General features: G+C 46.1%; 1 protein-coding gene across 3 annotated transcripts in view; it reads left to right on the top strand.

The window, feature by feature from the left end:
- LOC119163180 (uncharacterized) overlaps positions 1-27,808 on the top strand; it is an 89,707-nt gene that overhangs the window by 56,774 nt on the left and 5,125 nt on the right. For all 3 annotated transcript variants that reach the window (XM_075884708.1, XM_075884707.1, XM_075884709.1), the window contains 2 exons: positions 5,818-5,979; positions 11,685-11,900. In XM_075884708.1, coding sequence (XP_075740823.1) covers positions 5,818-5,979; positions 11,685-11,900 — 378 coding nt within the window. The remainder of the gene's footprint in view (positions 1-5,817; positions 5,980-11,684; positions 11,901-27,808) is intronic.

Raw genomic sequence — 27,808 nt, 5'->3', positions numbered from 1 at the left:
AAGATCCGCATCGGGTTAGCGCACTTTAAATTACCCGTCTCAAGAAGCGGACCGACTCACGTCACTGTTGCCCTGCACACCGTTGCCCAGCTTTACTGCGCTAGTAGCAGTAGACCGAAAGCAGTGGGAACCACAGCAGCAACAACAGCCATTCATCAATTTCTTGCCATTGGCTTCGAGATTGCAGACGCTTTTGTTTCGACTGCGCCCCGCTAGATAGCACCACCTGTTCCGTGTAACCACGCGAAAATCGAATTTGCGAACTACTCGCTCAATTAGCCATAGTAACGTCCGGCGGTTCTTTCTTTCAGAACTAAAACAGAAACGAACAAGCTGCATTTTATTGCATCTCTTGATGCAAGGAAGGTTCTTTATTTAGTGCAGTTAGATCGATTACTGGTGAATAATTGTAGGCGGTTCTTCTGTTGTCTGTAGGATCGTTTTGAATAAGCCCTACTGCCGCGCTTGTGTTCTCGTGCATTTACCTTAATTTCTGGGAAAATATGACCAAACTGAACGCTCCCTATATATGAAAAGAGAACTTAATTGGCAATACTTACAAGATCGAAGACGTAATCTAAGATTGAAACTATTTTATTTAATCTATAATAAGAAAACGGGCATTATTCCTTCAGAATATTCAAAGCTAGGGCATTATCATTCCTCTTGTCATGACCACAAATTTAAAGTACGGCCATACAACCCTAGGACAGATCTGTTTAAGCATTATTTTTTTTCCACAAGTCATTGTTGAATGGAATATGCTACCAGCTGATTTAGTTGGCCGCAAGACTGCAGATTCACTCTACGAGGCATTGTGCCCCCCCCCCCCCCCCCCGCAATAATGCCTATGATGGCGCTGCGGGTAATGTTCCAAATAAAAATAATAAAATCGAGTGCATATGTGATTATGATGAGTGCATATGTGATATGCGATTATTATGAGTGCATATGTGATATGTGATGATTAAGTATCAAGGCTGCTTGAGTAAACTGAAATTAAAAATCAAGTTTCATGAATGCTATAATTCTTGAAAGTGTTTCACTTTCAGTAAAAGGCAAGGAAATCTGTGCAAGTGCCATTTTGCAAGATGCATATGGCTTTCATTTGTTGAAGAGTGCAATTCTGTGGCTTGGCTTGTACGGGCTGGGGTTGTGGAGTACTGGAAGAGCTACATGTGGTTTGCCGCTCGTGAGCCATATTCGCGCTTTCGATTGCTCAGTGCTGCTTAATACGTGTGTGCACCTGTAAATGGTGGCAACAGGACGGAGTGGTATACAGTTCTTAACGCTTGGGCAACACGCTTCGTTGTTTGTGTTTAGTTCAACAATGACAGTACAGCTTGATAAACAGTAGGGAAATATCGGTGAAAGGGGCCAGGAAGTGGAGAAAGAGTGCTCTTTTCCACGATTATTTTTGCCCCTCCGACCTATTATTACTACTATTTATCATGATTTAACGATATTTAATATTTTAACATCAAATGCGAAAATTGAGCATTGGTGTCCCGCATCAGCGATGGTAACGCGAGTGATACAAAAGCCACCACGTGATGGTGACACCACATAGCGCCGTCGTGATGTTGCAGATCACGAAAATTTGTGTTGTCATCATGACATCATCACATGACATCGTCGCTTTACAGTGCCTTCGTGGTCGGTCCCACCGATTTCAGAGGCAGTGCATAAGCAAGTTAGGTGTAGAGAGCTTGTAATGCCTCAGATTCTGGAGGCACTACATAGCCACGTTTGGTCCAGAAAGCTTTCAGAGGATATTGTCTAATAGCCCCACAGCGGTGGTCTAGTGGCTAAGGTACTCTGCTGCTGACCCGCAGGGCGCGGGGTCGAATCCTGGCTGCGGCGGCTGCATTTCCGATGGAGGCGGAAATGTTGTAGGCCCGTGTGCTCAGATTTGGGTGCACGTTAAAGAACCTCAGGTGGTCGAAATTACCGGAGCCCTCCACTACCGCGTCTCTCATAATCATATAGTGGTTTTGGGACGTTAAACCCCACATATCAATCAAGGACATTGTCTAATAGTAACAAGTTTATTTTGCCATAGCGGAATAACCTAGTCTTGAAAAAAATTAAAATTTTATGTTCTCACATGCAGCGACTCGTCTGTCAGCACGGCTTCGATAGACTTGCTGAAAAAGTAGCATGATTGTCCTGGTTAATAAGTGACATCTTTTTTTGCCACTTACATTATCATTGAATGTAGTCTTCAAATCTACTTTTGTGGTTTAGTTCTATTTCTGCGAGAGTAAATATTTCACTAAAATCAAGTGAATTCGCTCTTAGTAAACACCTTATCTCGTTGCCTATATCCGGTGTGCAGTCCTTGTGCTGATTTCGTTCGAACTACAAAAATACAGTGAAATTTTGATACAACGAATCTCAAGGGACCGCTAAAAATTATTCCTTATTTTGAAAAGTCGTAGTGAAAGTACTGAAAGTTTGCGCAAGAATCGTAAACGCAAGCACATGAGTAGCCTACCTGTGCTGTGTTATGCTCTAGTAAGCGAGAAAAAAACAAGCTCGAAATGTTACGAAATAAGTGCGCGTTTATTTGAGGAACAGCGCGATCTATCTTGATGTGGGCAGTTCGACTGCTGAAAAACGAACTCTTAAACGTGCGCATCCTTTTTGCACTCTCGAAGCGTAGTCGTTAAATATCGATTGTTCACGTTCGTTTGCGCGGGTTATTCCAATGTCATTTTCGCACTGTTTGCCGTTTTCATGACAAATGTTATGGATCATGTCGGCCGTCAGCTAAGCACATGCGCATGCTCCGTCATCGCACTGTGTGTAGAGTTCATGCGCAGGTAATCATTGGAGACTTGATCGCACTAGGCACTCGCGTCGCATTTTTCACCGCTGTAGCATTCCTTTCACGCTGCTCGGGGAGCTCATCTTCAACGTTCAATCACCATCCAAAAAGACTAGAAAGCAGCTGTGTAACAAGCGCGTAGGTAAAGCTACTCGGCCAAAGCAAAGGCAACGGTTTGATGCCTGATGCAGAAGAGAAATACTAGCCGATGACGATGGCGATAGGCTATTGCACATTTGAATAGAGTGGGCATTAGAAAAATATGCAGCCGTTCTGATGATAGGGGTGCGTACTCTGCTGGGCATTACTTTTACAGCCGCGAGTGACTTCTTAAAATTGCTATTCGTTATATTGTAGTGTTGTGGAGATATCAGAAAAATAAGATTCGATACGTTATTTTGAAATATTCTGTATTCTGAAATTGATAGTCGTGAAATATTTTTACATTACACCAATGGTCATTTGAAGGGGGTTTTCTAAAAAAGTAATTAATTTAAAAAAAAAACCCTGTTAATCTTAGGTTCACCATAACGAGGTTTGACCGCAATATGTTGAGAATTTCGTTGAGTTTCTGAAACGGACATACAGTATGGGGAACATGCGGCACCTACAGGTGGCACGCCGATGCAGTGTGCCAGTATGCCGTCAGCGCCACGAGTGACCACCGAGTTATAACTGACGTGCGACGAATTCTCGTCTGTCCTGCTGCGCCCCTGTTTTTGCAGACGTGCGTGCGCGCGATAGCTATTTGTGTTATAAAGCGTGCCGACGTCAAGAAAGTAAAGAGCGCAGGCTTTTTTAGAGCCTCGAACAAAGGGAGACAAATGGTGCCGCAGATTCGATACGTTATGACACGGATGAAGGTGGCTTGTTGGGACTCACTTTTCTGTGCCGCTTCAGTCGTTGACCTTTTAAAGTGGCGACTGGCTTGAACATGTACGGACGTACAGCGAACTCGGTCCGACTTTTGCAATTCGCGATACTTTCAACAACTACCCGATTTCATCAGATAAACACGGCATTGACTGCCAGCAAGCACAGTAAGCTGTTCTCACTTTCCTGATAGTGTTGTGGATCCCGATGCTGAGTCGTATCCCACCGCTGGCAACCAGTTGTTGCACCTCTCGGCGCTGTTCATCCGTAGTCGCTCCGAATCGCAGCGCTGATCATCAGTTGTTGCGGACCAGGGTCTACCCGGTCTCTTGTGGTAGCGTGGTGTAGCTTCGCGTGGAGGAAACGAATACTGACAAGATGGGAATACGAAAAACAAACAGGTTTATGGCACTATTTACAAATATTTACAGCATGAGGTTAGGAGTTCACAAACCACGAACGTGGTGGTTGAACCATTACATGGTTCAGAGCGACGTCCCGCACTCTGCGGCGCCGTCATAAGCCCTGTCGGGCTCCTCCTTCTTGAGTGGAACACCAATCACACACACACACAACAGGCGGGGGGTACGAGCATGCACGGCCCACGTGAACATCCAATATTGAGTCGTGATCACTGCACTGCAAGGTGGCGCCAGAGGGGCTCTTCCTCGTCGTGTGTGTGCCGCTGGTCGAGGGGTCCCAAGATCAAACGGTCCGCCGATCTGTCCGCTCAATCAGCAGGGCAATTTGTGGTGGCGGCCGCGGTTTCTTCCAAGGAAGATGCTGTCTTTGTTGTCCTCTCTGGAACGGCTTACGGCGTCGTGGCGACACGACGTCTCATCCTTCGGCTAGCAGGGACAATGCCTGGCGGGCATAGGCAGCCGGCCAGTCGGCTACTTGTTTGAGGATTAAAAGAGCACCGCTCCCCCGTCAGCTCTGGATGCTGGTTCCGAGAGAATTGGGGTTCCAGGCGTGGGAGCGCTGCCAGGCTACACTGCTCAGCGACAGCATGGCGCCTACTGACGACGGTCATAACAATAGTGACATCATAGAACTTCAATCAATCACAGCACCGGCGAGACTCGCGATGGCGGCCGCGGTGCCTGTTGCTTGTTTTTGGCCAAATGGAGTTATTTGCGTTGGAATATGCAAATTTTCGACATGATTTTCATGTTTGCCGCACGAAATTACATATCATGTTACCATAGTATCGTTTTTTTTAAGTGTTTCAGTGTTCCTTTAAACTGTCTTAACTATGGTCCGCGTAAAAATTATACATGTACATCCAAGTGCGACCTCTTGTCCTCCACGATCACCAAAGTTTCGCTGTACGTTGGCGGCAAAATAGCAGGAGCGTACGAGGGAGAAGCTGGCTCCGTCTATGACTTTCCACCTTCAAAATGTGCATTGCAGACCCAAGATCACCTTGCCCACTGCCACTCTATTCCGTCTGCGCTGCAAAAGCACTGGTTCACTTGCGTGGGGCGGAATTAAAAAGTGAACTAGCAACAAAGTGTACTCTATTACCATGCACAGGATCGCTTACTTCACACGGCGAACGCTGCGAATCCACCGTTTCCACTTACCTGGCTGGCATTGACGGCCAGAAAAACAGAATTACTTTATTCCAGGAGGGAATTTCTCGTAATTATCAGCGGAGTTGGTGACGCAGCAATTCATGCGTGACATTGCAAAGCTCTCCACTAGCATGACACGGCTCGGCTCGTGGAGCGGTTGCTGCACGTTTCATGCCACTTTGTTTCATTCCCTCCTGCGCGGCGGCGCCACCAGCTCAATGCAGGTTCCCCATACTGTCGTTAAACAGAGCCAGAAGGGACCAGTAATTATGTTCCGTTTACCAAAAGATGAACAAGGGTGCGTAATGCGAGAGCAGAACCAATCTCGTCAAAACACTTGTTCTGTTTGAGCAGCAGTTCTGTTTGACAAGTTTTCGCTTTCTGAGAGTGTACTGTAGTTTGTGGTGGAAAAGTAAGCCCACAATTGTTGACGAGCAGTTGTTTCTGCCTGTTTTTGTATTGTCCTTCAAGTGCAGCTTGTCACCAGATAGCCTGAATTTAGTCTCATGAATCGCTTGTGATGCATTTTTTGTCCAGGCGATGAGACGGATGGAAGGACCACGAAACACAGCCAGGCATCGCCAGCTACGAGTGGCTGCAAACGCAGCAAGAAAACTGCCAGACTCCAGTGTCATTTATGTCCCTTCAGCGCTGCAGGAAAAGCGGGCATGGCACTACACCTTAAGAAGCATGAGCGGAGTGAGCAGCTTTTTTTGTTACCACATTTCATTGGCATCAAGTAACTAATTAGTGAATTAAAAGTACTCTCAATGTCATTTGCTGCACTACAGAGAAGAGTGGTGTTACAAGTTTGAAATGGCAGTCTTGAATGATGCATGGTTAGTGTTGCTGGCTGGCAAACACTACAAGATCATTGAAATAATTGTCAGTGGATTACCTGCCCTGGTAATTTTTAGTTCGCATGCCTTGCAGTGCAAATGTGCACCGTATTTAGAGAAAACAATTGTCTTAGCAGATGCGCATGACAGAATTGAAAGGATCATTACTGCAGAATCTTGAATGATGCATACAAGTGAGGGAGCTGTGTCACACACCATCAATAAACTATCATCAGAGGAAACTGGTTTCATTCAACGGAGTAACAAAGCACCTATTAGCAAAGTTGCGAGCGTCAACTTTGCTGATACTTCGAAGCGAAATAGCAAAACAGAGTTGGAGATCATTTCGAAGCACATTTTTATAAGATTGCAACACGAAAGTGCTTCTCTCAGATAGGTCGATGAAACATGGACAGTGTGGTTAGTTGCTTTTTTTTATCTTGTTTTCTTAATAAAATTTCATTTGACTTATTTGAATTTCTCCCTAAATTAAAGGTAGTTTAGCTTAATAAATAACTGTGTGTTGTATACTGTACTGATCGACCGAACGGATTCCACCCAGCTTCAGGATGACCTTAATCACGTGGAGGTATGGTGTAAAAATAATGACTCTGTAATAAATACTAGTAAATGCGTTCACGTCAGTTTCATCAAAAGGTGAATAGGTTTACAAATCAGTACATCTTAAACAATGAAGTTATTAGGAAAGAACACGAATACAAGTACTTGGGTGTCTCGTTTTCGGAGGATAGGGGATGGTCTGAACACATTGTCAGTGTTATTAGAAGAGCTGGAAAAGCCCTATGCTTTTTACAAAGAAATCTTAAAGGGACACTAAAGTCAACTATTAAGTCAACGTTGATTGTTGAAATGGCAGTTCAGAAACTTCTTAGTGTTACTTCTGTGCCAAGGAAGGACCTATCTTGATATAAAGTCACGTTTTAAAGATCCGCATCGGGTTAGCGCACTTTAAGTTACCCGTCTCAAGAAGCGGACCGACCGGACCGACTCACGTCACTGTTGCCGTGCACACCGTTGCGCAGCTTTACTGCGCTAGTAGCAGCAGACCGAAAGCAGTGGGAACCACAGCAGCAACAACAGCCATTCATCAATTTCTTGCCATTGGCTTCGAGATTGCAGACGCTTTTGTTTCGACTGCGCCCCGCTAGATAGCACCACCTATTCCTTGTAACCACACGAAAATCGAATTTTCGAACCACTCGCTCAATTACCCATAGTAACGTCCGGCAGTTCTTTCTTTCAGAACTAAAACAGAAACGAACAAGCTGCATTTTATTGCATCTCTTGATGCAAGGAAGGTTCTTTATTTAGTGCAGTTAGATCGATTACTGGTAAATAATTGTAGGCGGTTCGTCTGATGTCTGCAGGATCGTTTTGAATATGCTTTACTGCCGCGCTTGTGTTCTCGTGCATTTACCTTAAGGGGAGATGCGAGTCGAAAAATCGCGTTTTTAGCGAAATTTCTCGTATTTCTGATTTTTATTGCATTGTAATCTTCAAACCTTCTTCTTTCATCTGTGAAAATTTCAAAACTAAATTCGAACTTCAAAATGCAAAAAAATGTGTATGAAGGCATCGTGGTGGCTGAAAATTTCGTGAATTTGCGCCGATATTGGCCATATTTGACTGCGCGCTGCTCCCCGTCTCAGTGCCGCCCGCCATCGCGATCGGTTGGGAAAGTTGCGTCTGGCCTTCTTCTTACAGCTCCGACGATCGCCAGTTTCGTACAGGGGCAAAAAAAAAAAAAAAAAAAAAAAATAGGCCTTTTTATTGCGTGGTTTGAGCGGTTTGAAACGCGCGGCACCCTAAGCTGCATCGCCATTGGCTACCGTGTCATTGTCAGCTGTGTTGGTGGCGGCCATCGGCATTTGGTCCGTCTGCTTTTCTGCACGTCTACGCATATTTCCGCGATGACAAGCCCAAAAAAGTGCAACGTGAGACTGCAGAAGTTTCGAACGAAGCACAAGTTCAAGGGAAGGCGGCGTAAAGCGCCCCGAATGACGGCGACGAACGAGAATGCGCCTACGTGTGCTAGGCCTGACGGCGGCATCAACGAGTGCGCGAGCGACAGTGGCTGCGATGAAGGGATTGATGCTGCGCTTTTTTTCGTCAGTGCTTCGGAAAAGAAGCGCGGCTTCTTCGAAAAAAACGAAAGACGGCGCGATGAGGTTTGTGCAACAACAGTTTTGTGCGACACCCTCTTGCTGACGGCACTTGGGGCAGGTGCGGCATGCCCTGCTTGTGGTATTCAAAAACTTGCCGTTCGGGAGCCGGCAAAAAAGCGCAAGGGACTTTCGTCGCTCCTCGAACTTCATTGCGAAAACAGCGAATGCTCAGCGACTGTTCTTTCGTGCTTCTATACGCCACTGCGTGTTATGGCGGACGGCAGCAGCCGAGTGAGCCAACGGTACGACAGTGGGAGCTCCCGAGATAGTTTCGCTGTAAATGTGAAGGCGGTGGTGGCTGCACGTGCTGTCGGCATTGGGCATGAGCAATTGTCGAGATTTTGCTCCATTATTGGACTCCCAAAGCCAATGCACCACCGTGGATTTTTTTCAATAGCAAAGAAGGTGCACACCGCTGCCATGGCAGCTGTGAGTGAAAACTTGCGCCGATCCAGAGAGTTGACGAAAAAAGTAGCAGGCGAAACTGATGTGGCTGTTATGTTCGACGGCACTTGGGAGAAGAGGGGCCACAAAAGCCACAACGGGATTGGCGCAGTTATCTCCTTAGATACTGGCCTCTGCTTAGACTTCGAGGTCATATCAAATTACTGCCTGACATGCAGTAGGCACAAGGATATGGGCCCAGACGAGGAAGTGTGGCAGGCATTCCATGGCCCAGTCTGTGAAAAAAATGCAGACTGTTCCTCCCATGCCATGGAAACGGAGGCTGCAATGCGCATTTGGCAGAGAACATTGACTTATGACACCCCACTGCATTTCATGACATTCTTGAGTGACGGTGACAGGAAAGCATATAGTGCAGTTGCAGAGTCAAAAGTCTATGGTGCTGTCAATATAGAAAAAGAAGACTGCACTAATCTTGTGGCCAAGAGACTTGGCACCGCGCTACGGAAGCTGCATGTGCCATTACCACGAGGGCAGAAAATGAAAGAGCCAGCCATTCAGAAGCTCCAAACATGCTATCAGATTGCCATAACAAGCAACAGGGGGAGTGTACGGGATATGTACACTGCAGTATGGGCTTCGTACTTCCACTCATGCTCTACTGACAATGCTGGCAGCCACAAGTTTTGGCCTGCAGGAACAGAGCCGTGGTGCAAACATCAACGCGCTGAAGCACTTGGTGAACCTGTACAACGCCACACACCTCTCCTGACAAAAGCACAGGGATTGGCTGTTTTGCCCATTTATAAGCGGCTAACGGATGAGAAGTTCCTTGCTCGATGCATCAAAGGGAAAACCCAAAACGCACCGGAATCCCTGAACAGCAAAATTTGGCTACTTTGCCCCAAGACTAAGTTTGTCTCCTGAACGGTTGTCGAGACTGCCGCAGCTATGGCAATCCTGTGGTTCATCAAGGGTCATGCTACTTTCGAGCACATCCTGGAAGAGCTCAACATACTGCCATCTAGAGATCTAGTTACTTTCAGTGATTCCCGTGATGCGAGGCGCATGAAGAGAATGTCCGAGCGTCTGACAGCAGAAGCAAGGGCCCACTGTCGTCGTGGAGTGAAAAGGGCACGGCTAGAAGAGGGTGCTCGCAAGGACCGTGTGGGCACAACCTATGCTGCAGGACAGTTCTAGTAACTTGCAGTGCTTTTCAAAGTTCTGTTGAACATTATGGCCAAAGATTATGCATTTCTAACAACTTTGTGATAAAAAAAAAAGTTTCAAACTTTCAAATGCGTTTTTCTCCTTTTGCAGTTTTGTGTGATCTGTGCTTCTTATACACGCTAGTTCGTATACTTAGAATTGTCATACCTCTATGAAATTTCGCACATAGCATGACGAAGGCCCATATAGTGCAAGTATCTATTCAGATTGTCAGTGCTGCTTGATTATTATTTTCAAAAATTACATAACATTGAAAGCCCTTGGCAACTAGAGTCATAGTAAATTTTTCTATTTTATTATTGTATTTCACCTTTTTAGACACAAAATTTATATAGTTTTTTGAACTCTACAGTTCCAAAGGATCATAGTCAGCTATATCTGCATGCTTTATCTCAAATTTTTATAGGTCAGAATTGTTGCATAACAATGGCCCTAATTTTGCAGTATCTGACCTGCGGAAAGAAAACCTAGCAATCTACATGAAAATAAATGACATATTTGAAAAGAGGAGAAAAAAAAAACTATTAGCATGCCGATTTGTGCTAAATTCAGACTCTTATGTAAGAAAATCGTTTTTCGAGTAGCATCTCCCCTTAATTTCTCGGTAAGTAGGGCGCTGTTGTTGATAATATTGTCATTTTATATGTTGTCATAAATTGAGCTTTCAATCCGACGTGAATTGTTATTTCACTTTAGTGTCCCTTTAAACATGTAACCAAGGAGGTTAAACAGGCCGCATATTACGCCTATGTCAGACCAGTACTGGAATACTCCTTTCCTGTGTGGGATCCGTTTCACAAAGTACACATTCATGCACTAGAGCGCATTCAGTCGATAGCAGCAAAATTTGTTCTGGGAAAATATGACTGAACTGAAAGCTCCCAATGTATGAAAAGAGAACTTAATTGGCAATACTTACAATATCGAAGATGTAATCTAAGATTGAAACTATTTTATTCAATCTATAACAAGAAAGTGGGCATTATTCCTTCAAAATATTCAAAACCTAGCGCATTATCATTCCTCTCGTCATGACCACAAATTTAAAGTACGGCCATCTGTTTAAGCATTCCTTTTTTTCCACAAGCCATTGTCGAAAGGAGTATACTACCAGCTGATTTAGTTAGCCGCAAGACTGCAGATTCATTCTATGAGGCCCTGTGCCCCCGGCAATAATGCCTATGATGGCGCTGCGGGTAATGTTCCAAATAAAAATAATAAAATTGAGTGCATATGTGGGTAATGACATTTTGTGGTGCTCTCTCGAGCACGGTTGTTCATATGCTTGTGTATTGAAGATGTGTGGGCTGAGGAAAAGGTGTGCGTTACCCTTACATAGATTTATTTTTGTCAGATATGTTCTATCTAAGTTGGCATATGGCCCTCAACTCGTTTGTATGACATACGCAGGAGCATAGCAGTGTTTGGCTCACTGCAAGCGTAAATAATGACACCAAGAACAGACATGAATGTACTCTTCACTGACCCACTCAGGCATGAAAGGAGTGTTATTTGTTTTCATTCTTACTAGCCGATTCGAGCACAATGCTTTTTTCGGCTGAACACCTGTAGTACGTCATGTTGCAGCATGTTCGTTTTTGAGCACAGTACGTTTTTCAACTGAACACATGCAATACATCATGCTGCAGCTTGTTCGTTTCACATTGTTTGCATTTTCCTGCCTTTATGTGGGCACTTAGTGAAGTGGTTTCTGTTATTGGGTGTTATCATCTATGTCTTTCAGTGGCATCTTTGTCGCAAGCCATAACAAGTCAGTCATGCGACCGCTCTGAAAACAGAATGTCGAACCGAGATTCCAAGTCGGTCAGTTCTGTTCAGGGCAACCACACGACCACGGAGCCTCTCTCAACAAAAGAACTGCTGGTGCTTCGCTGTTATGCTTGCCCATTTGTTACAAGTCATCAAGAATCACTATTTGACCACATCAAGTCTCATACAGGTAAGTCCATTTTTAGCACTCTCGTTTATACCAGCTTGTTGTTCGGGATCGAAGGTATATAGCAAGCATTAGTTACAGCATTGTCCATTACACTAGTAATGTGTACCACCTTTTTCATAGTGCTAGCTCCTTATAATTAAGACTGTCTGTTCATCTGTAGTCACGGTATGAGGGCATGTGCATTTATCCTTGTTTTCTTTAGGAAATCGAGCTTCATTGTAATGAAAGTGAATGAGATGTTCAGGTGTATCTGACAGTTCAAACCTGCAATAACCAAGTTAGCAGGGAAAGTCAAAAATTTCGCTCTTGTGGAATTTTGGTGGCACAAGAATGCGTCAGAAAAGACAGGGAATTGACTGAAGACACACTTCATTGCCAAAAGTCAATAAGCTTACTTTGCCGAGCCTTTCCCCGCAGCAGTTCCATTGCTCTTGACTCGCGTTGTAAAAATTGCTCATTGCCACATCGTCATCATGCTCCTTTGGAGGTGTCATCTTTGCGGGCAGACAAATCAGACTGTACGGTCGCTGCACACAGTTCACATTGCACAAAGCGCATACAGCGACTGCTACTGCTCCGCACATGAGCGATAGCAATGCGTATGCAAAGCCAACAAACGAATCCAATGTGGATTTGGCTAAGTAATCCACGATTATGAGTCAGCATAACAAGCAGGAATTTCCATGTCGGCCCATTAAAATGGGCCAACATAGAAACGACGACCGCCTGCCATCCGTGCGATGGCAGGCGGTCGTCGGAAGTTCCCGACAGCTTATGCGTTTGGAAAAAGTCGAAAACGGCGTCGGAGAGCTCGCGCCTTATCACCAGCGAGACCTTCTGCCACCGAGAACACGCAAGAAGCAGGCAATGCCAACGTTATCACAGCCGTGGCGCCCTAGATCGTGGACGCGATAGCCGCGCCCCAAGATCACGCAAGAGCTGTGCGTGTCGACACTCTTGTGGTGTCAGACGCTGAAAAAGTGGTCATCGAGCGTCGTGTGAGTGATGTCTTGCAAGACCTGTCATCGAAGTTAGCCACACATCGCAAGCGGTCTTTTTGGGGGTGGGGGGGGGGAACTGATGAAGCCGCAATGTCTGGTACGCCATTTGCCGTTAGCTTAGAGATGATAAACGACCTTCTTCAGTGTATGAAGCGCGGTGTGTGTGGCCCGCCTGGAAGAATCTCCAAGGAAGACCGCGAATATGGCATTGCCACAAAATTTGTTCTCGCGTGTGACGAGTGCGGCAAACCGAAGACCGTGTGGAGCTCGCCGAGAGCAGGGGGGGACGCCACGCACGGCCCCTTCGAAATTAATGTGCTCGCTGTTCACATGGCAATCAGCACAGGGAACGGACAAACTGCTCTCAATGATATCTTTTCCGCCCTGAATATTTCACGAAGAGGCCTGCATACCAAGACGTGCTAGGACTGCATAAAACTAAAGATGAACCCTGCAGCGCAGAAGGCTGCTGCCGCGTGCATTGTAGACAACTGCGCGAGCATTGTAAAAACAATGCATTCGAATTGAAGCTACGGAAATCCTGGAAATATCGCCGTTTCTTTTGATGGGACATGGTTAACCAGGGGTCACCCATCCCATATTTGTGTAGGGACCGTGATTGAATTATTCACGGTTATGTGCTAGAGTTCGTCGTTCTATACAAGTTCTGCTTGGGGTGCCAGCTTGGGCCGATAGAGGACAACGCAAGGTATGCCAAGTGGCTAGCTGGCCACCGTAGCCAAAAGAATACCATTAAACCAGGACAAATGGAAGTGGAAGCCGCACAAATTTTGTTTGGCCTCTCACGGGAGAGACATGGGCTCTGCTACACAACTATGCTGTGTGATGGAGACAACCGGGCCTTCGACAGTCTGCAGGAGGCACAGGTATATGGTTTCGTGCCAATAAAAAAAGAGGACTGTGTCAACCATGTGCATAAGCTGTATTGTACACGCATCCCGAAGGAGTGCGGCTCAAGGTCGCAACACTTTATTGTCTGTGGCAACACCAAACGCAGTACAGTCTGTTGCAAACGCGCGGTGGGAAAGCAAATGGGCTTATCCACGCCACGGGCATAAAAGTACTACACAGGGTGCCACGAGCACATCTCCCTAGTAAAGGTGATTCACGGAGACACCAGGACCAAGGCCCGGTTGCTCGAGCGAGGGCAAAGGCGCTCGCGTTGGCTTAGGAGGGAGACGGGTCGGCGTAGCCTGGCCACGCACTAGAACGCCGTACCACCCTTCGACCGAGCGTACGCAGAGGGGCAACAAAAAGTGAGCGTTCGCCTCGGGTGCGAGGCGCTGTCAGCGAAGTTCGACAAGCCCCGAGCGACGGGAGTCGACGCACGGAAAAGATTGCGTGGCTCAACGTCTGCTGTCCCAGAGAGTATCTGCCCGCTCCCGACGCAGCGCGCAATAACCTCTCGGGAGACTCCGCGCGCGGCGCCACAGTCAACATCCGCTACCGGATGAGGGGGTTAAACGTCACTCCGCTCCCCCAGCGCGGCAGACATTGGAGGAGGGGAGACATGTTGGGACATGAGAACGGCAGAAAAGGCGGCAAAGGCGGCAAAGCCCGCGCAAAGGCAGCAGGCTAGCCTCAATTCCCACAAAGCGCATGGGCACAGCTCTCCAAAACCTGTAAAAAAACAAGAGCCGAAGGAAAGCCAAACCTTGGCGGCAAGGGCAAACTGACTGGTTAGCTGGTCACAAAGCTCGCTTCATACTATGGATGGGCTTTGCAAAGTAACCAGGGTAAAATTCAGGCCATGCATAGTGTTGTCTGGGCAACTTTTTATCACGTTGCATCTACTGATGCAAGTCTTCAGCACTCTCATTGTCCAACTGATGAAGAGTCAAGGTGCAAGTACAACAGGGCTGTAGCCAAACAGGAGACTCCTCCAAAACATCGCTACAACCTGCCGGAGTATGTTGTTGATGTCTTGCGGCCTGTTTACACGCGTCTCTTTGACAAAGAATTGCTGGAGCGTTGTCAGCGAGGCAAAACCCAAAACCCAAACGAGAGCCCGCACACCATCATCTGGTCACTTGTGTCCAAGAACAAGTACCGTAATTACTCGAATCTAACGCGCACCTTTTTTCCTTTTTAGAATCTAGTACGAAAAAAAAAATGAATACGGTCATTCTATTGCCATCGGCATTTCCGAAATGGCCACCCCCTACGTGTGTCGGCATCGCCAGTCGACCCTTTCTGCCTATGTGTTTCCCATGTGCCGCACTTCGTACGTGTGCTGAGGAGTTCGTCATATTGTAGTGCATTAGCATCGACGGCGTGGAAGGGCCGACTCCAAAAACTTGAGTGCACCACGACGCCGCTTTTAAAAGAAAAGTCATCGCGTGTGCAGAAATGGACGGAAATCGGGCCGCATCGTGGTCGTTTGGAGTTCCCGAAACGTTCGTGCGGGACTGGCGGAAACAAAAGCAGAAGATTGTCGACAGCAAAGCTTCACGCAAAGGTTTCAGTGGACCACAGCAGGGTCAGTTTCCGCAAATTGAAGAACTGCTCGGCGAGTATGTGCTTGAGCAGCGAGCGGCACAGCGGCCCGTGACGACAGAACTGCTCCAAGTGTGGGCTATGCAATTAGCCTTAGAAAAAGGTCTAACGCGGAGCCAGTTTAAAGCGAGCAGGTGTTGGCAAACCAACTTTATGAAGAGAAAAGGCTTTTCCCTCCGAAGGTGAACAGGCATATGCGAAAAGTTTTGCGGAGGAGTACGATGAAAAGCTTCACAGTTTTCAGAGGTTCGTCCTAAACTTGCGGCTCAACAACGGCTACCTGCTTGGGCAAATCGGGAATGCCGATCAGACGCCTCTTTACTTCTACATGCCTAGCACCACAACCGTCGAGAAGAAGGGGGCGAAGCAAGTTCGCGTGCTGACATCGGTCCACGGTAAAACTACAGTGACGGCAATGCTCTGTTACACGTCAGATGGGCACAAGCTTCCCCCGTACCTCATATTTAAATGGAAGACACTCCCGAAAGGAGTTGTTTTTTCGAGTGATGGGATCATGCGGGCCAGCGAGAAAAATGGGTGCGCGTTGCAATTGATGTCTTACTTCTTTTTTTTCCATCGTGGAAATCGGGTGCGCGTTACAATTGAGGGCACGGTAGAATCGAGTAAATACGGTATTCGTCACTTTTCACTGCTGAAGCTGCTGTGGCCGAAGTCATCGCAAGATTCAACGCTGGCAAAGGAAGAGCAGATGCCGCCATTCTGCACCTGCAGCAGAGTATTGTGGCAGCTGAAAGATGCTTGGAAAAGGACAGTCACCGGTTAGTGGCATCGGAGAAAAAACATGAGCATGCTGACAACTTTAGACACACCATGAAAAGGAAGCGCACTGAGGAAAACGACCATGGCTTCATTTCTGGTGGTTTCTAACATGATTAATACACCGATTCGCACCTTTTCTTGGTAAAAATAAATGCTCAGCACGTTCTTAAACTTCTTTTCTTGTTTTTTTTTAAACATTTTTCATTACACCCTAAGCCATTGCCTACAGTATCTTTTGATGTAGCAGTTGGATTTTGATAATTCGCCCCGCCACGGCGGTCTAGTGGCTAAGGTGCTCGGCTGCTGACCCGCAGGTCGCGGGACCAAATTCCGGCTGTGGCAGCTGCATTTGCGATGGAGGCAGAAATGTTGTAGGCCCGTGTGCTCGGATTTGGGTGCGTGTTAAAGAACCCCAGGTGGACGAAATTACCGGAGCCCTCCACTAAGGCGTCTCATAATCATATGGTGGTTTTTTTACGTTAAACCCCACAAATCAATCCATGGATTTTGATAATTCTTGCAGCATTTGAAAACTTATACATTAATTGGTACAACAAAACAAAAGAAATGTGGTATTTTTATTTAGAACAGTGATTCAATTAGCAACAAATCTAAGTAACAATTTCAATTTTTTTCATAAGTATACTTGTTAAGGTCATAACTCTGCTACCAATGAAGCTAAAGATAAAATTATGGCTTTGTTGCACTCCCAGGCTTTCACAGAATGCTGTCATATCAAATTTGTAGCAATATTTTATGAGTAAGATGTCAAAGTTCCATTACCAAAATATGTTCCAAATTATCAAACGCATGGACTCCCACAGGCATTGGCCGGTGCTCTGAAAATATTTCGTTGCAGTGAGAGTTTTTTTCCCTCGAGATTTCATTATCACAGGTTTCCACTTGATTATGTTTTCTACTTGGTTATATTCATTATTGCTCTTTGGGGCATTGTAGGCCCTATGGGATGCACCACTTTAATGGTACCTTTGACTGGACCTTTGACTGGTCATAGTGGGCTCTTCGCTGATTCACACATAAAAAAGAACAAAAAATTATAGTGCAGCGGGTACTGTGCAAATGTACTTCCAGTAAGCATTCTAGGATAGCTTGAAATGGCCAATGTTACGTTCAGATTTTTCTTTTCTTACAGCACGGCTGAGGCATGCGCTGAGAAAGAAAGCCAGACTAGTGATTGAGCAGGCAATGTGCACGGTGCCCGATTACTCTATTGCTTTCTACTTTTTAAGGTGGAGCTCAAGTGTGCTCCACGGTAATGCGAAAAGTGCACAACCACCATATTTTGTCACTTTTAAGGTCTCAAGTCTCAAGATTTTTTTTTACGTACTGGAGTAACATGCATTTACAAAGTGTTGTTTTGCAATTTTGTTGTGGCTATAATTTTTCACAGAAACAAATATCACAATTACTGCTTAATAGTACTTTAATTCAGACTCCTTTCGCTCCACACTTAAAATATCTGGAATTTCCAAAAATTCCTAAATAGGTCGACAGTTGGGCTGAATTCGATTGCTGAGAATTATGTCAAACATAAACCAAAATGCATTAGTGAAGCACATTACTGAAATTGGAATACTTTGAAATTCAATTGAAAAGCCCCGCCTTTGATTTTCTTTATATTTTCTAGAATTAAAGCTGAGTGCATATTCTAGCTTAATATCTCAAAACATATTGTATAATTTTCTTTGAGATTTCATTTGCAGAGCCACCAAAGTGCCCAAATTGACACTCACGTGCAACCACTAAATTGAAGGCACATAAGCATAGTTGCTATGCTCACAATTTTAAGTCTTAAGTATGTTCTCTTGTGTTCATGAAACTATAGATTGGCAGAAAAAAGGCGAAGAGTTGCTTTAAAGTGCAAATTGGTACATATAGGTATTTGTACTCATTGTGGTAGTGTTCCTGGCGAAAGCGATTGTCGAAAGCATGTTGTTTAAATGTGTGCTGTAGTCACTTTTTTGCATGCTACAGTTACGCTAAGCTCTAATATACTCAGGACACAAGACGGGCATTAAAGGAAGAGTGGGTCCAAGCAGAAAGTGTCCTGAAAACGGCACCACCCACGATCTCTGCCTTCTCGCGCCTGGCATAGGACGTACGAAAATGTTTCACCTTCTCCGCCACTTTTCTCAGAAAAATTTCTCTTCAGTAAATGAATAACCTTAGCTCTTCTGTGCTGCATTTATTTCTGGAATCAATTTTTGACAGACACATATGTACATTTTATAATGATCGTTCTGAAAAAGGCTGAAGCAGTTTTCAAGACAGCAAGAGCTTTTTTGGTCACAAGGCTCATAAACAAAGAATTCTCTAAACCTTTCATTCTCCGAAAGTTTCACTTATAGCTAATATTTTCTTCTGCTTGTTCAGAAAGTGCTAAACGCTTGCTTTGAGTCGTCACTGTTTTGCAACTTGGCCTTAAATCTTACAGTGATGCCATAAGCACATGCCATACAAAAAACGCCTGTCACTTGAACTGCTCAGTAGAGGACTGCCGGACAGCCGATGATGCGAATGATGGTTGTGAAAGCTGATGAGCTGTTGTGATTTCAACCCGTCTGAAGTGCATTGAGTTTTATATTTTCATTTGTTGTTTCATGAATGCAAGAGAACATATATATACATCCCAGAAATTGTGGCAGTACAGAAAGTGTTTTTAGCACCAGCATGCTGAAAAATACAAAAAAATAACATAAACGAAAAGAAAAAATGCAGTGTGCCTCGGAAAGGTTGGAAGTCACAGCAGTGTATCGGCTTTCGTGGCCGTCAGTCATGTCATTGACTGCCCAGTTGTCCTCTACTGAGTAGCCTACGTGAGTATGTATGCATTTGTTGTATTCTCACAGCCACAGTTTTATATTTAGGGTGAAGTAGTGAATAGGTTAGTAACCAAATGGAATGATATATAAAGTAAGGTCAGCGTCTCACTCTTTTAGCTAGTAAGTGGCACAGATGTTGGCATTGTTGTCGGCACCATCCTGTCTTGGGGGGTGCAAACCCTTGTTGCATGGTGTCTGTGGGAGGGGGGATTGTTAATGCAGCTTGTTGGGAGAAACAAGTGCCCCTTTTGCAGCCGCCTGTCGATGCCTGTGAGTTTTATGCCATCTGTGGCTTCAATGAATACTTTACCACGAAAACACTACATAAACTAAGGTATGAGCCATTTGCTTATTTCTTTTAAAGATGCAACGCATTGAACCAAGGGTAACCACGCCCACTCAGAGAACGATGCATTTTCTGCTGTACCCACACAAACCCCACCTGCTGACTGCTATCTTTGTGCTCTTTTTGTGTGACAGACGGCAAGCTGGTTTCATTGCTCATACCTGCCAACTCTTTCGATTTTCCCTTAAAATGTACGAATTTTGACCGCACTTAGGATTTTACAAATCCAGCCTAAAATTTTACAAAAAATATTTCATTTTCGATAAAAAAAATAAAACTAGTAAAACAGTGTGGCCTTTTGCGTATGGCTACAGCGCAATGCCGTAGCTACAAAAACGGCATTGTGCTATATTTTGCCACTAGGAGAGAACAATATGTATTGGTGTTATCATGATCACACACCTGCCAAGTCTCCCGCATTGTCAGGGAGACTGCCGTATTTTGACTGTTTCTTCCAATACTACGGTTGCCATAAAATCTCCCAGAAATAAAAAGTTGTGTGCGAGATCTGGCCGCATTGACAAAAGTGCAGGTTAGTCCGTTTCAGGCTTTTTTCAAGCCCGCCGCATTTAATTATAAACGAATTCGAGAGGCATTCATCTAAATGTACAGTAGAGTCTCAGTGATGCGAAACTGCGGCAAATACGAATTTGCGAAATTCCCCAGCCAAATTCATGTGTCCATTGGGCCAAAATTCAAATGTTCCGAACACTTTTCTTAATCGCGGCGTGTGATATGAACTTAAGTAGTAAAACCATCAAACGAAGGCCGATCTAGAGCACCGTGCTCGAAGCTTTGGCAGTACGTGTGCGACCAGCGCACGCACTGTCTTCTACAGTGTGTGTGGTTGTCGTTGCCACCACCACTGTGGACGAAACTGCAGCCGTTCGACACGTTCATGTATTGCGACGACGTTATTGACAGAACTTCGAAAGTGTGCGCGCATCCAACGCTCGACCAGTCGAAGAAACGCTGCTTTCTGCAAACTATGTGGACGAAACCGTGGCAGTTGCGATCATAGATAGCATAAAACGACTTAGTTTTAAACGCACATGGATTGAAAACAAAACTATCGTTTCCGCAACCATCATGCTCAAAACTGTGTTCGTGGCGATGCGATAGCGATCTACGAGCTCCGAGGGCACATGGCTGTCGCAGCGGTAGATTAAAGGTGGTGAAGACGTAAAAAATGCTAGAAGCGTTTTGGCGTTCCTGTCCAAAGAATCTAGTTGCGAGCGAAGCCAAAGTTTTGGCCCGCGCTTTTGGGGCAGCCAGCTGCGGCTTCCCGTCCGTTCACGTGTGAAGACATACGCGAGTTCTTTTGACTGAAATCGATTTTCTTGCTAGTTGTTTTGATGATGCGAAATTTCGAAAGAATTCCCGCTCCCCCTTTGAGACTCTCACCTTGGTGGGAAACCCTATCCTCGTGTGTTCGGCCAGTCTAAGCCATTATGAGACTGCAACGCCGATGTTTACGCTTGTGTTTGGGAGCCCCTCCCCCCCCCTCTTGTTTTTGGTGATGCCTTTTTTTTGCTTTTTTTTAATGCCAGAAGCGGGGGAAAATAATTCAGCGTGTCGATTTGACTTATGGTAGCAAAACATGATTATGCTTGTCGCTAAAGGCAAATTCATCACAGCTACAAATTAAAAATAAAAATCGATACAAAACCCCCTCTCTCGCTCGGGGGTTTTACGAATTTCTCTGTTGCCAGGTTGCCAGGTGTAATTGCTGCTTGAGTGACACTTGTCAGCGGCACTCATGTGCCAGGAAACAAATGATGCGTGGGGCAGTATTATCGATTTGCACTTTATACGACAAATATTGGTAATAGCAAAAGTAATTGTGCCTAGGTTGTCCAGAGGATTCATATCGCAATAAGAATATGTGACTACAAATTGTAAGGCAGCGGAATCAATCTCTGTTTTAATAAATTCATCTAGATGTGCCACACTTTTGAGAAACAGTGAAGTTCCACCCCGATAGGGAACTTCTTTGACAGCGCACAAGTATTTCGTTGCCCTCCTCTCCGACTGAAACGCAACAAAGCAGCTGACATCATCAAGAAATCATTCCCCCCTTTTCATAGCTTTCTGTAATTCAAAATGGGCTAAATGTTACACTATTGTAAAAAAAAGTACATTGATGTGGGTGCTAGAGCCAGCCATCACTCACAGGAAACACATGAGATACCAGGCCTATGGAAGACACTGTGTTGTCTAAGCAAACCTAAGCTGCAAATTACACAATTATGAAAGGACACACTACTATGCACAAATGATTGCTCGTGGCACACACAGAAGGTGTCACTTTGAAGGCACTATGCCATGCACACAGCTGTGCTAAAACTATGCCCGATGATTGCCATGTAGCTTCACTTTGAGATCTTGGCAGTCAGTGTTCACCTGAATAAAAACTGTGATGTTATTCTTGAGAACTGCTACATGTCGTACATACCATATGTACAAATAATTAACCAGAATAATGAAAGCGTAGTGATACAGATTCACTGCCTTTGAGAATATGAATTTCGGTGTTTATGAATCTCTCAAGGCTTTACCCAGTGACTATTTTCTTGTGGTCAGTAAATCTCATTAAAATTTGCTGGGCATATTTCTATAATTTGTTCCAAATTACACAACTGGGAGATTCAGAGGTTCTATAGAAATGAAATTTATAGATTCATTGACTGACTCTGTGGCAACACCGTGTGTGTGTGACGTAATTTACATCAAAGTGACAGGACTGATGGAACCGAGGTGCCGCCACATCATCTTCCGTCCTCAAGGCAACGATTACATGTGTTGCTTGGCTGACACTTCGTTGGTTAAACATGTGAGTTTGAGTTTGTTGTGGGCCTGCGTGTGATGCGTGGCAAGTGGTGTTGCATTGAGGTTGCACACCATTCCCCGTGTAAGTACCTGATCAGTCGCCAAACACTCACAGCTAACAATTACCCTTTGTCTTGATATTGGAGCACTATAACTACAGTGATACAAGTGCTGCTCCAATTGCTCCCAACTGCTCCAGAAGAGAAATGCTGCTTCATTTCGCTCCATACAGTAATTTTTGTTAGTAATTGCTCCAAACCTGCTTTGAAATGATACTGAAAGTACGATCCATAAGTGTACTGCGCAAAAAACAGACCGAAACACGAAGTAGACAAAAAAGACAGACAAGCACTTGTCTGTCCTTTCTCTCTACTTCGTGTTTCCGTCCATTTTTTGCGCAGTACACTTATGGATCAGCACAAACTTGCCCAACTAGTGATTTTTCTTAGAGTATGAGAATGACGAAATTTGTATTTGACCGACTCGTAAGTCCTAAATAAATTAAAAAGAATCTGCGTGCTATCACCCAGTGTGTTACTAGTTGTTACATGTGTAGATTAACTGATGGCCAGGTGGTAGTGACAATTGTGAACAGTAGGCCATCAGGCCCGCGAAGAACACGAGAACATCTTGAGCCCTCAGCCCAGAACGACCTGTTTTATTATTTCCCAAAACGGCCACCCCGCTGCTGTGTCAGGCTTGCACAGCTCAACACAAAACTATCAGTGCCGCGTAAGGGCGCTGCATTTGAACCAACATTGTAACACTCCTCCCCTCTTAGGAGGAAGACTACAGGGAATACCTATTCACCGGTTTCCTAGTTCTTGTGCCACGTCGCAACTTCGGCGTGCTAGGCGTAGGCATGACAGAGTCACTGTTCAGATGCACACCCCAGTTGAGCGCAGTCCCGTCACTCTCTGTGGCACAGCTACTCCCAGAGAAGCTAGTTCCAGGTAGCTGTTCCTGATGAGGCACTTCTGGAATAGCTGGCACATGATGAAGCGGCGGCTCCAACTGTGGTGGAGCTGCAGCGTTAGCAGTTTCAGGAGAGGCCAATGTTTCTGTCTGCACAAGGTGCAAGTGGTCGCTGTGTCGGTTTCCCAAGGTGCCATCTTCTAAACGGACACTGGCTGATGATGGAGTGACGTCCACGACACTGGCAGCCACTCAGGGTGTGCCCCTGCGAAAGTTACGCGCGTACACATCATCACCTGGCTGCAGTGATGGAGCCTGCCGGCACCCTCTGTCAGCATACAACTTCTGCTTGAGTTGTTTTAGGAATACAGATGCCTTCAGGCTTGGCCTGAGGACATCCAATGCAGTCTTGAACATTCTTCCTGTCAGGAGTTCACACGGTGGCCGACCTGTCACTTCATGTGTTGTGGTCCTATAGTGGAACAGAAACCTGGAGATCTGCGTTTGGAAGTTCCCAGAACCAGGCTTCTTGAGTTTGTTCTTCACAGTTGGTACAACTCTTTCAGCTGCACCATTTGAGGCAGGGTGATACGGCGGTACAAGCATGCGGCGTATTCCATTTCGAGTTAAGAACTCAAGGTACTGGGCACTGGTGAAGGCAGGACCGTTGTCTGAAACTATATCAGGCAGGCCATGCTGAGCGAATGCAATTCTTAATGCAGAAATGGTAGCTTCTGCAGATGTAGAAGACACAGGAAAGACTTCTATCCACTTTGAGAACGCATCCACAATAACCAAGAATGTGTGACTTAGAAATGGTCCCCCAAAATCAATGTGAAGCCTTGACCAGGGTCGCTGTGGAAATGGCCACGGCGTCTGCTGAACCGGCTGTGCAGCTCGATGTTGAGTCTGGCATGTAGCGCAGCTCTTCATGTGTTGGCAATATGATTGGCAATGCCTGGCCACTAAACATGGCTTCTGGCAATCATCTTGCTCTTCTCGATACCCGGGTGGCTGGCGTGAAGAACACCAAGAACTTGGGTCTGCAATGACTTTGGGATCACTGCTCTTGATCCCCAGAGTAGGCAACCCTCATGGAGACTGAGTTCTGAGCTTCTGGTATTGAAAGGGTTCCACTATGGTCCTACTGGATGGCTTTCTCCTTTCAGAACTGCATGAACAACATGGCGCAGAAGTGGGTCATTTCGTGTGGCTTGGGCCACAACACCTGGTGAAAGGAGTCTCGGATATGCCTTCTCTAGCAAGAAGATTTCAGCAGGTCGTGGTAATGCAGTAGTGTCAGTTGGGAGAGGCAGTCTACTAAGAGCATCACGTGGCCGAGCTTTTTGCCAGGCTTGTATACAAGTTCGTACTTGTAAGCAGACAGCTTCAGAGCCCACCTGACCACTCGAGGTGAAGCTTGCAAGGGAACGGGCTTGTTGGCACCCAGCAGTCGAAGAAGTAGCTTGTGGTCAGTGTGTGCTTCGAATGAGATGCCCCACAAGTACTGGTGGAACCGATCCACATCAAACACTAAAGCCAGTGCCTCCTTGTCGGGTTGACTGTAGTTTTGTTCTGCTTTTGGCAAGCTTCTCGAGGCAAAAGCAATGGGATGTTCCCAGCCATCAGCATCTTTGTGTGCCAGAGCTGCACCTATACCATGAAGCGATGCGTCACAGCTGAGGCAAACATGCCTGGCAGGGTTGAAATGCACAAGAACTGGAGCTGATGTCACCAAGTGCTTGCAGGCAGTGAATGCATCTTTTTGTTCTTGTCCCTACTCCCACTTCTTCTCTTCACAAAGAAGCAAGTGCAGTGGACGAAGGAGTGACGAAAGATTGGGTAAGAAGCGCCTGTAGAGGTTTACAAGTCCCAAGAAACTCTGAAGTTCTCTGACATCCTGAGGCACAGGAGCATGCAGAATGGCTGCTACCTTGTCAAGATTCGGGGAAAGGCCTTCCTTGCTGATGATGTGCCCGAGATACTCAACTTGCGGCACGAAGAAATGGAATTTTTCTAGTTTCAGCTTGAGGCCCGATTCCTGAAACTTGCTAAGTACAGCACGAAGGTTGCGAAGGTGCTCAGCATTATTTGCGCCAGTCACAAGAATGTTGTCAAAATAGACTGCTACATGGGGCAGTCCCCTGAACAAGTTCTCCATCTCGCGCTGAAATATGGCAGGAGCAGATGAGACACCAAAAGGCAACCGGGTGTACTGAAATAACCCCATATGTGTCGAAATGGTGACATACTCCCTAGAGGCCTCGTCAAGGACAACTTGCTGGTACGCATCTCGCAAATCTAATTTTGTGAATTTCTCACCTCCAGCAAGCACAGTCCACAGGTCCTCGATCCTTGGAATGGGGTACTGCTCCACTGTTGCCACTGGGTTTATGGTGACACCAAAGTCTCCACAGATTCTGATGCGTCCATTCCTTTTGGTCACAGGAACAATAGGTGCAGCCCACTTTGCTCTCTTGACTGGAACAAGAATGGAATCTCTTCTTAGTCTATGGATTTCTTGAGTTACTCCATCTGTCAAGGCGTACGGCAGTGGACGTGGCTTGAAGAACCGAGGCGGAGCATCTGAAGGAACATGTAGAGAAGCTTTAGCACCCTTGAGTGTACCCAGGCCTTCTTCAAACACTTCGGCGTAGTCTTGGACTAGGTGTTTGACGTCGGAAAGTGCGTGGATGTTCACTTCAACATCGGAGACGCCAATGCCCAGCTCACGCATCCAGTTGCGTCCAAGAAGAGTGGGCGATCCATCTCCGGTCAGAAAAATAGGTAGGTCGGCCTCTCTGCCATGAAACTTCACACTCACGTCAGCTTTGCCCTGAACCTTTTTTAGTTCCTCGGAATAGCTTCGCAGAAGCACTTGTGACGGCTGCACAGGAACCGAAGGCAAAAGTTTAAGAAGACGCGACTTGGCCATGACAGAGACACTTGCCCCCATGTCCACTGCCATGCGGAGCGGCTTGCCGCAAACGTCAACAGTGACGGTGAAAGGCGGGGGCGGCGTGGCGTAGTCGACTTGCCACATGTCAAAAACTTTGCGAAGTGGTAGCAGCGTCCTGCTTGCGTACCGTATTAACACGATGACGGTTACTTGACGACGGTGAACTGCAAGCCGAGAATGAACGTGCCTTGGTGGGGCTGTTGCTTTGGGCTTGGCTGTCCCTTCGTTGCGAATTGCACACCTTCGCCAAATGACCTCGTTTGTGGCAGTAATTGCAGATTGTCTTCATATGCTTGCATTTTGATGCAAGATGTCCGTCCCCACAGCGGTAGCAGGTGGCACCCCCAGAACCTGACGAGACACGGTGAGTCGAGAAAGCGCTGCTTGTGTTCGCTTGCGCCATCTCACTTGTGTCCCTTTTAGGGGCGAAGCTCCTTAGGGCGTGGGCTGTGCGTCCCCTGTAGCCTGTATGTAGCCACCTCTAGTTTAGTTCTTGCAGTGTTCACTAGATGGCGGTACCGTCCCCTGTATGTAACCACCTCTAGTTTAGTTCTTGCAGTGTTCACTAGATGGTGGTACCGTCTCCTGTATGTAGCCACCTCTCGTTTAGTTCTTGTAGTGTTTACTAGATGGTGGTACTTGTAGCTGATGATGAAAAGATGCAAGATGTTATAAACTAGAAAGCGGTACTTGTAGTTGATGAAAGACGCGAGATCTTATAAAATAGGAATGATGTCACATATGGCGCGTGTCATTGGTTGAAGGCAATCGTTCGATTTAGTGCGGCGACGTACGCTAGGGGGAGCGATGTAATAAAATCGAGTGGGCAAAATGTACAGAGGATTCATGGTTTACCAGGTTTTCCTCCGGAGCTTCGCCCACTCATCATCATTCACTTCGTGGATATGGCGGAATTTTTTTGCTGCTTCTATTGCCAGGGCGGTCTGCACAGCATCGTCGAAGGTGAGGTCCGGTTTTTCCGGACATCCACGTTGTTTATGCCACACACGACACGGTCGCGGAGCATGTTTTCGAGTTCAGCCCCGAAGCTGCAGTGCTCGGACAGGCTTTTTAGTGCTGCGATAAAATTGCTGACTGATTCCCCTTCCGCGCGAACGCGCGCGAGTTGAAACGAAAACGCTGCACGACGGCAGAGGGCTTGGGACAATAATGGCTTCCAAGTACTTGAAGAATCTCGTCCAGATTCTTGTCACTGGGCTTGGCGGACTTGACCAAATTGCGGAGCAAAGCATACGTTTTCTGCCCGCAGCAGCTGATGAACACGGCAGTACGCTTGTCTGGGGCGACATCATTCGCCAGGAAAAATGCTTTGAGCCAGTCCACGTAACAGGGCCAGTCGTCTCCTCCCCCCTCGAATGGCTCGAGGTTGCCGAAACTTGGCACGGTGAACAGATGGCAGGGAGCTGCGGGAAAGAAGACTTACATGAAACTTTTTTTCATCCTCGTCGCCAGTGGTTACATGTGTAGATTAACTGATGGCCAGGCGGTAGTGACAACCGTGAACAGTAGGCCATCAGGCCCGCGAAGAACACGAGAACATCTTGAGCCCTCAGCCCAGAACGACCTGTTTTATTATTTCCCAAAACGGCCACCCCACTGCTGTGCCAGGCTTGCACAGCTCAACACAAAACTATCAGCGCTGCGTGGGGGCGCTGCATTTGAACCAACATTGTAACACTAGTGTGTAGCATTATTGG

The sequence above is a fragment of the Rhipicephalus microplus genome, unplaced genomic scaffold (assembly GCF_043290135.1).
Source record: "Rhipicephalus microplus isolate Deutch F79 unplaced genomic scaffold, USDA_Rmic scaffold_45, whole genome shotgun sequence".
In the NCBI taxonomy this organism is placed as follows: domain Eukaryota; kingdom Metazoa; phylum Arthropoda; class Arachnida; order Ixodida; family Ixodidae; genus Rhipicephalus; species Rhipicephalus microplus.
The sequence above is the reverse complement of the archived record's forward strand: the minus strand, read 5'-3'. Positions and strand labels throughout refer to the sequence as shown.